Source organism: Henckelia pumila, chromosome 3 (assembly GCF_033568475.1).
Source record: "Henckelia pumila isolate YLH828 chromosome 3, ASM3356847v2, whole genome shotgun sequence".
Classification (NCBI taxonomy): domain Eukaryota; kingdom Viridiplantae; phylum Streptophyta; class Magnoliopsida; order Lamiales; family Gesneriaceae; genus Henckelia; species Henckelia pumila.
Window position 1 is genome coordinate 30,753,451 of NC_133122.1, and position 9,600 is coordinate 30,763,050.

At 32.9% G+C, this 9,600-nt stretch overlaps 2 protein-coding genes across 2 annotated transcripts; both read right to left on the bottom strand.

The window, feature by feature from the left end:
- Positions 1–2,225: 2,225 nt before the first annotated feature.
- On the bottom strand, positions 2,226–3,213 carry LOC140888379 (uncharacterized). The gene is made up of 2 exons (XM_073296061.1): positions 2,384–3,213; positions 2,226–2,277 (listed from the first exon to the last, which is right to left on the bottom strand). Exons 1-2 carry the CDS (start codon positions 3,211–3,213, stop codon positions 2,226–2,228), a joined length of 882 nt encoding a protein of 293 aa, XP_073152162.1.
- LOC140892350 (uncharacterized) lies at positions 2,619–9,390 on the bottom strand. Its single transcript, XM_073301202.1, has 7 exons — positions 9,232–9,390; positions 7,558–7,654; positions 7,073–7,137; positions 6,877–6,973; positions 6,534–6,598; positions 6,280–6,429; positions 2,619–4,946 (listed from the first exon to the last, which is right to left on the bottom strand). The coding sequence occupies exons 3-7, from the start codon at positions 7,095–7,097 to the stop codon at positions 3,874–3,876; spliced, it is 1,410 nt and encodes a 469-aa protein (XP_073157303.1). The 5' UTR covers positions 7,098–7,137; positions 7,558–7,654; positions 9,232–9,390; the 3' UTR covers positions 2,619–3,873.
- Positions 9,391–9,600: the final 210 nt, after the last annotated feature.

A 9,600-nucleotide genomic window follows, 5' to 3' on the forward strand; every position in this document is an offset into this window, starting at 1 on the left:
CCAGCAGGGTATGTGGGGCCTACTGAATTTTGGACAAATCATGAAATTTACACGTCATCGAGCAGGGTACCCTGCGGATGGCCCCATGAAACACAACCCCCGATTAGCAATAGGTGATGCCTATATAATCAAATCACGACATATAATTCAATATTTTCACTCCTCTAATCAGTCATACAGATTCAATAGATCATATTTCTTTTGGAATCAGGTTTTAGCGACTTAAACAATATTATAAATGATTTGGAGTGGCACGAGAAGGTTGGGTTGTTTGGACGTCGAGCATCGATAAACTGTGAGGATATGAAAGATCAAATCTGGAGTTGGTGTAGTAACCGGTGCTTGCTTCAACATGCCAAACGAGTTTTCCTATCCTAAAGAATATGCATCATTTGGAATATAATTCAAAATCTTGGACTTTTGAGGGTTTATTATGCACCAAACTGGAAGAAATAGGAAAAGGTTATTGTCTTAATAAGCAATGAAGTTATCGAGTTTGATTTTAAAGTGGTTAGGAATACTGAGAGAGAAAATGCACAAGTTGAGTAATAGAGAAGAGGTATTCATGCATTCCAAACCGAATTACTTTCAGCCTAAGGAATCTTTGATGACAATAATGATGATGACAGTTGATAAAGAACGAGGGCTGGGCGATGGAGTTTGTTTCAGTAGTTGAAGATTGAACACACTTGCTAGTAAAAAGCAGTTTAATTGAAGGTTAACTCCGTGACCCGAGGTGATAAATCGTAAATGAAACGCAATCTCAAGTTTCAACAGCACTAAGAATCTAGAGTGGTATCTTGCACGAGTTCAAGAAATGTAGAAACCAATTACTGACATCTAATTCTCACTTAAAACAAATTTAACAATGCACAAACCTAAGTGAAGACAAGACAAAGGAAAATGAAATATACCAGCCTAACCTCTGAGAAATAAACAAGAACATTATTCCCACTATTCAAGTAACAATAAGTTCACTGGACAATCCATTGGAAAAATAGAGCAGCAGTTATCAAGTATTCCATTGTGCCAACAATTTTTGGTATTAGAGACATTTGTTCCTTGCAACGTATAGAGCGGAAGATTTATGGGGCATGAATGAAAGCGACTACCAATATCCACCTACGAAGATGGTGAAGAATAGAGTGCAGATCAACAGACAATACACTAAGAAGAAGGAAAAAATTTTAAAAAAGATGCTGCTGCTTCATGGTATTTGAATCAGGGTGTTAGTAAGCATAGAATATTATACAAACGAAAAGAAAAGGATATATAGAAAGTATTGCAACAATAATTTGATGGAAAGGATTAAAATGTGGCTATGAAGCTTCAAGCACTATGGAGCGATTTCGATAATCTATCAATGATAGAAATTGACAGAAATATCAGGTATTTACGATAAATCATGTAACATGCATGCCGCCTTTGGCAATCATTTCACTAAAAAGAAATGCAAACATCATATTAGAGACCCTTTTTGTCAGAAAAAGAAATATATGCCCCTTTGCAACACGCAAAAAAGCACTCAAAATATAAGAGCGCATAAATTTTATAAGAGTTAAAAATCACACCTTACACGCCTAAGGTATTCCAGTCCATCTTGTGGAATGCCAAAATCAAAATCAATTTTTTCTGTAACAAAATATGCAGGCTTCTGAATGCTACTGCAATTTTCATTACTATTATTAACAGCTTTTTACTCTTCTTCTGCACCTGAGTATCTTATTTCATAATTTGGGATTTATAATGCCAAGGATCCATAAAATGAATTAGGTACAATTTCATTGCTTGCCGGGACAACGAGCAATAGCGAAAATAAATTGCTGATATTCAAGCCAATGAATAGTAATAAAAATCCCATCAACCATATCTCAAATTCTCCCATTGACACAGACTCTTAAGTAGGACTGGCCAGCAGAAGCAAGATCATCAGAGTAGGCATGATTCACACACAATAGGGAAATCAATCCGCTCCCATCCAGCGGCTTCCTCGTCTGTGAGCAGTAAAAAGATACATATTCATATCTCCGAACTCCAAAAATAATTAACAGAAATAAAATAAGAATAAATTAAATTAAATAATGAATTCTTGTTTGCTTACACTGTATCTCCAAAAAAAATCCCAGTAATTCAGTCTACAAATTACAAACTGTTGTCTAGAATCTCTCTGTAAACAACATTTTTTGTTCGAGTGTCATCGGTGTCTCGGATTGTATCTGGCCGAATCAAAACTTTTGTAGTTCTTCTTGAAGTGCCTCTAGATAATGCAACATATAACTGTCCATGGGAAAAAACTGGATGAGGCAAATATACTCCAACAATAGGTATTGTTTGACCTTGAGCTTTGTTTATTGTCATTGCAAAACAAAGTCGAATTGGGAACTGTTTTCTTCGAAACTGAAAAGGGTATCCTTCATTTTCAGCAGGAGACAATGGAATTCGAGGAATGAATACTTGTTTGCCAATGTGTTGACCAATAGTGATCTCTGCATGAATAACATTATTTTCAAATGACCTGCAAACCATTCTAGTCCCATTACACAAACCATCTGAGGGGTCTAAATTTCGTAGCAACATAACAGTGCAATTCTTTTTGAGGACCAGGCGATGAGGAGGCATTCCATTCGGGATTAATGTATTTAGAAATTCTTGGGGATAGAAATTTTGATAATCATCAATAGCCTCATCAAAGCTTGTAAATTCTCGAGATTCTCCAAGAAACATCTGAATAATTTTCTCATTTAGACGATCCACATACTCATTCTTTGATGCAAGAATTGCCCGATTAGTAATATAAGTAGTTGAATCATAATTTTTTTCCAATTCAGGAAAAATTTCATTGATCAAGTTTTGCTCTGAGTATTCTTCGCCATTGTTGTCATATTTTATGATCATCTCATCTGGAATCTTAACATTACCTTCTAGATCGGTAACTTCAGTTTCATTACCAATGCGAAGCAAAAATTCGCAAAAAACTGGATCCGTTCTTGCTCTCATGTTCTCAGACAAAGTTAACTGTTTCATCTTGGGAAATAAATAAGATTTCACCAAACTTGCATTGATGGTTTCTTGGACAGTAGCTTTTGGAATAACTGGCAAAACCTGCATAAAATCCCCGCCAAGAACCACCACTTTTCCACCATAGTACTTATTAATTCCAGTTATGTCTTGTAGAGTTCTATCTACTGCTTCAATCGCTGTCCTTTTTGCCATGGGTGCCTCATCCCATATAATTAAATGAGTTTGTCGTAACAATTCTGCAATACCACTTTGTTTTGCTATTGTACAATAACTCTCTTCATGTAAATCAATTGGAATTTTAAAACAGGAATGAGCTGTTCGACCACCTGGTAATATTGAAGCTGCAACTCCTGAAGTTGTTGTAGCTAGAGCAATTCTTTTGTTTTTTCTAACTTCCGCAAGTAGTGCTCTGTACAAAAAGATCTTTCCTGTTCCTCCAGGTCCGTTTACAAAGAACAGGCCACCATTTCCATGATTTACACATTCCAGAATTGATCAAAATGCTTCATGTTGTTTATCATTCAACTTGAACTGCGCTAAATAATCATCTTCTGAGATTGGTATCGACATTTCTTCATCTATTTCTCTGCAAAATGTTCTATTGCATTGGTTTATGTTGAGAGACAAAAGCACCAATGTGTTTTCCCATGCTTTCCAAAATTATGTTTATACTTTGAAGTGTTTTTGAGACTAAAAATTCTCTGTTCAGCGAAAAATCTCTTTGTAAATCCTCAGACATTGCTTTAAAGTATGAATCCCACAACAATCTCACATCAGCTGGTTCACAATAAACTAAAATGGTTGCAAATAATCTTCTCAAATCATGTGGCATTTGGAAGGTAACCGCTTCATTCAAACAGTAAAAAGGTCTTTGGTCGGATTCAAGTAATCCCTTTTCTGTGCTGATTCTTTGAAAGTAAAACAACGACTTCTATTAACTATTAACAAATAGTCAAAAGAAGTAAGTCCTCTTACATGGTTTAATAGAAGTCTCAGATAGTATCTTTCTCCTTCTGCGGGATTTGCTGCATTTACACGACCAATAGCTTTTCTTTTCTTCCTCTCGTACCAACATTTGCTTTGGTTTTGCCAAACATAATATTCAGGAAACTCAGCGTACAACAATGTTTTTGCCTTTGTGCTTATCGAGCAAGTATGAAAAAATTCAGTTAACATTGTTTTTGAGTTGTGATCTTGTGACAAAACATTATCTAAACTCTGATTCTTCCAAAACGTCACACAGTGTTTATTTGGAAAATATAGTGCTAAATTGATAACATCCGGAGACATCTCATTCATTTCAAACTCAAAAATTCGCCACAAAGCTTCCTGTGCGGATACCCATCTTGCATCTTGGAAATTTTTTATTTCATCTATAGTTTCAACCTCATTTCCTGATGCAATGTGTACGGCAACTTTGTCATGACCTTTGTAAATATACTTGTACAGATACTTAACTGCAGTCAATCCAGAACAAACTTCAACATTTATGTGGCAATCATATCTCATAAGAAGGTATGGATTGTAAGGCACAACCCACTGATTATTTAATTTAGCTCTTCTTACATCTGCTGTTTGGCCATCATTCCTTCTCCGGTAAATAGGATAACCATCTTCTCCTTGAACAGTTATCTCGCAAAAATTCCGTGGATAATGACTCTTACATTTTCCAATCTCATGTCCTCTTGTTTCTCCACAACTGATGCTATCCACAATGCCTTGATAATACTCAGATCTCAATTCAGCTTGATTATTTCTGCAATAATCCAATCGTGTCGTTTCAAGTTTGATGTACATGTCAACTGCATATTGTTGCAACAACCTCCTTGAATAAAAAAGAATCGATTGAATGTGGCTCCTGATCTGAAACTTATAACAATAGTACTCTCGGCAAGAAACCATTCTTGTGTTTTCTCTCCTAAGAGCTGTAAAGATATTAAACATTTTATAAAAATTAGTTTGCGAATAAAAATTTATATGCATAGTTGTATAAATACATTTTTCTAGTAATTTTTAAAGTTGAAAAATCAAATTAAAATTAAATACTTGTACAGATTTTTTGCAGTGTTAAATGAATTTATCAATTTATTTAATTATGAAGCATGATAGTTAACAAGTACAAAGAATCAAGCTGTTAGTAAATAAATTTGAAGTATAAATTTAAAACTACCATTTATTATTTGAAATAAAATCATAATGCTCTATTATATAAACAAACAAACACTAACTTGACAACATGATTTTATAGCTGATATAATAAATAGATTGGAACAATTCGGAAATCATACCTCTCTGTTCTGATTGAAGAATAAATTCTACGGAGGAAAAATCTATTTGATTCACAGTCGTATGTTGTGACTCGAGAACAATTCTTGCATCTTTAAATTTAGGAATATTCTGGTGCCATCCATTTTCACCGCTTGGAAAAAGAAGTGGATATTGTAGGGGGTCATAACAACCAAAATAATGTTTTATTATATGTTTTTTTTATCAGACCCATGAAGCATTGGAATATTAGAATTATTTCCCTCAATCCAAATAGTAGCAACTTGGTCAGCTGTAGGATTATTGTAGCTACGCTGATCTACTCCAGCATTCTTGCATATTTGAAGTGTTACATCTTCAATGGATGAAAAATCATGCATTCGACGCAACAGTTCAGCATATGGATTTTTTTTCATGACATCCATCAGTAGCTTCATGGTATTTTCACAAACATCAGCATTGTCAAATACAGCCATCCTATTAGTCAATTCGTTGTCGCTATCCCAAAAATACAATTGGAAATGAGATGGTTTTCCTTCTTGAGGTGTTAAAGGTGGGAGTGTATGGAATACCTGTCCTAACACTCTAAATATATAGACTCCACGTCTTGAAGAAGCAAGATTTGTATCCATTTTAACACCAAAAGAAGTGAATGAAAATATACTATTATATACTCTGATTTTTTTCCGAAAATCCTCAGCTTCTTTAGATTGAGTGTCCGTAAACAGTTCAAATAATTCATTTGGAATGGTTGAGGCTGCTAATCTAATTTTACCATTATCACAGCAAAATGTGGGGCTCTCAAATTCAAACTTTTTGGCCTCGCAGTGATGACACATGATCATTGAATTTATTTCACATAATTCTACTTTTCCTACATGTTATGGCAATCAGAAAATATAATTATATGTTAATTCTGAAAGCAAAAAATGTATAAAAATATAGCAAAGGAAATCCATGAAGAAATAAATTACTAATAATTATTTTTTTTACCTTGATATTTTACAGCTATGAGTAACGTGACATTTTCTTTCTCTTTTCCTTTTTTTCTTGGCTGTAATGCATTCTTAATCTGTTGAGGACGTGTTTGAATAAGCGAATTTGAATGTTTGGACTCGGTCTTGTCCTTTTCTGAAGTATTTTCTGCAAATATGTTTGTAAATAATTATTATAGTTAGCAGAATGAAATTTAAAACACGGTGTAATTGACAATTCTATGATATATGAGACTTATCTTAAAAATATACCTTGGGGCAGTTGTTTTGTGTGCATGTAATCAATAGGCACGGGACTACCATCATTGGATAATACCCTTTTGATAAAATAAACAAAGGGAAATATGAATAAGTACAATTAAAAATTAAGAGGCAATATATGTTTTCCAGCAAGTTACAAACGTGTGCAACAAAAATGGAATTGTATATAAATTTGGTACAACAATTCTAATCATTTTTTTTCTCTGGAATATTTTTGAGGAGCTAAATTATAAAATGATAATAAGAAAATAAAGATAAGTAATTATTATATTTATTTACAATTTAGCAGTTTATGAGAATGGCAAATGCAATGCTGTAATGAAATTTGGAGAACCTGCTTGATTTGTAACCTCTATCTTTTCTTTTCTTTCTTGTCTCATATGCGTCCCTGAGTCGTTTTTTGTCTTTAGAGGCACTTTTTGCAAATTTCTCTAACATTAATGTAGTTGACGGTATCAAGTAGAAAATGGGAGGCAACTAATTGTTTTTCGAGCAGTGAGATTCATAATAGGTGGCAAGGAGAAATATACCTTGGGAGGTAACATCTGATAGCATACCATCGATAACTTTAGAATGACCACCTTTGAATAACAAGCTGTTGGTTAAAATATGTTTTAAATATTATATTGTATCACAATAATGACGATAATAAAACAAGAGGAAATTGATACCCTTCTGAGAGAAAAAATAAAGGATAATGAAATACATGTTAACGTATATCGTAGCATATAAAAATAATAATAGTGATAAATTCAGAGGCGATAAATGTTTTTAATCCATTATAAACTTGTATAGCGAAATTGAAATTTTATAGAAATGTTAAAAGCACTTTAATCACATTTATTTATTTTTTCATGAAATGATTTTGAGAAGTTACAGTACAAAATGATATATATATATATATATATATATATATATATATAATTAAATAAATATGGGCAAAGATCACTTGTTTTTTTACAACATAACAATTGATGACAATAGACTAACAATGATGAAATGAAATTTGAGAAACCTGTTTGAGATGGAACCTCTTTCTGTTATTTTCTTGCTTGGCTTAAATGCGTCCCCAGACTTTTTTTTGAATTTTGGGGCACTTGCTGCGAGTGGCTCTGATATAATACAGTATATAACATCAAGTAAGAAGGGTGAGGCAAGAAAGATTTCTTTTTTTTTCTTTTTTGAAGTGAGGTTCATAACAGGTGGTGAAGAGAATTGTACCTTGCGAGGTAGAATTTGGTGGCATATTATCGATAGTCTTATAACAACTACTTTCGAATAACCCGTTGATAAAAAAATCAGATTATTGTATTGTATCACAATACGACTATCATTAATAAGAGGAAATTGTTATCTTTTAACCCATTAAGAACTTCGTTACATGATTAAGCTTAGAAATACAGAATGCTGCAGTGAGAAATGATAATCTGGTAAAATCCAAATAGTAAATGAGTTGGTAAAATGTTGTATCATACCTTCTATGTGAGACTACTGAATTTTTTCGGCCTATGCTGAATTTTGATTTTAATTTTAGTTTGATGAAGAAATTGGGTTTATGAAGCTTGAGAACCTGTAATGAAAATAGTGAAGAGAATTAATATTGAATAATTATGGAGAATTAGGGATCAAAATTTTTGAATCATATGAAAATGCTATATTTTGAAGAAAAATGATTGTATCTGATATATCCTCTAGAAACAAGAGTTGGCACACACAGACTGAACATAACATAAGAGAGCAAATAATAAACAAAGCGCATTAAATCAGTTCTGGATAAACATTTGTCATTATGCAACTTTTACGAATAATGCTAGAGTGAGGAATATACGCACATGAGTTATTCCCTTAAGTTGTAAATTAAGTCGGAATTTTTTAGTAATATCAATATCTATAGACAACGTTATTTCTCTAAGATACTAATCCAATCATTGCCTAATAAAAGTTATAAATCCACTAAACGTATAGCATCTTTAGTCTATATTTTTCTCACTATAATTAAATAAATTTCCTAACCATGTACGACTGAATTATGACAAATATGCAGAAGTTTAGGATTGGCCATTTGAATGTGTATATAAACATTCAGACACCTATTCAATTATTCCAAGATTATGTGTCAATTCCTAAGAATTTATGTTACTGTTAACACTTATTGTCCATATCATACTGTATAAAAAGTTGTCGATAGTAACTCTGAAATTTTAACTGAAGTTTGAGAAGGTATATTTATGGAGAATTTTTCATTTGATCTTGTTAAACAGTGTAAACTAATTATTTTTCAGAGAATTGAAAGTTATAAACTTATGAGTAAGGAATTTCGTACTACAACTTTAGTAATTTATAATAATAATTAGGCATTTTGGAAGTTTACGGTGGGGGAATTCAATTAAATTGAAATATGTACTGGTTATGTCAGTTCGATATTTGGCACTACAACTTTACTAATGTATATTTACTATTGATAATTAGGTATTTTGAAAGTTAACAGTGGTGGAATTCAATAAAATTTAAATATGTTTTGGGTTTGTTAGTGGGATTTAAATTTTGCTTACCATTTTGTTGGAGATATACGGTGGCATAATTAGAAAGTGATTTTAAGTAAAACTTTGTTGTCGCTTTGCTATGAAATTGTAATTGGATTGAATTGAATGAAATGGGATGAAATGAGTTGAGATAGCAATGAAATTACCTGTCGGATTTGGTTGGCGTATGAGGAAGGAGACCCGTCGGTGTTGGTTGGCGTATGAGGAAGGAAGTAGATGACAGTGATGTTGTTCCGCACTTGCAATTGTGGTGTATTGTTTGGTGTTGAGTGGGTTTCTGGTTGCGTTGGAATTTCGGTGTGAGTTTGTGGGTTATTTGTGTTGGGTGGAGTTTCATGAGTGTGGGTTGTGAAGGGCGAAGAAGCGTGAAGCAGTGGGATTAGTGTGTGGGTGGTTTGTTTGGTGTTTTTTTTTTTTTTTTTGTTATAAGGGTTTAAGTGTAAATTCACAATTTGAGTAGTAGGAATTTATTCATACAATTCATATATATATATATATATATATATATATATATA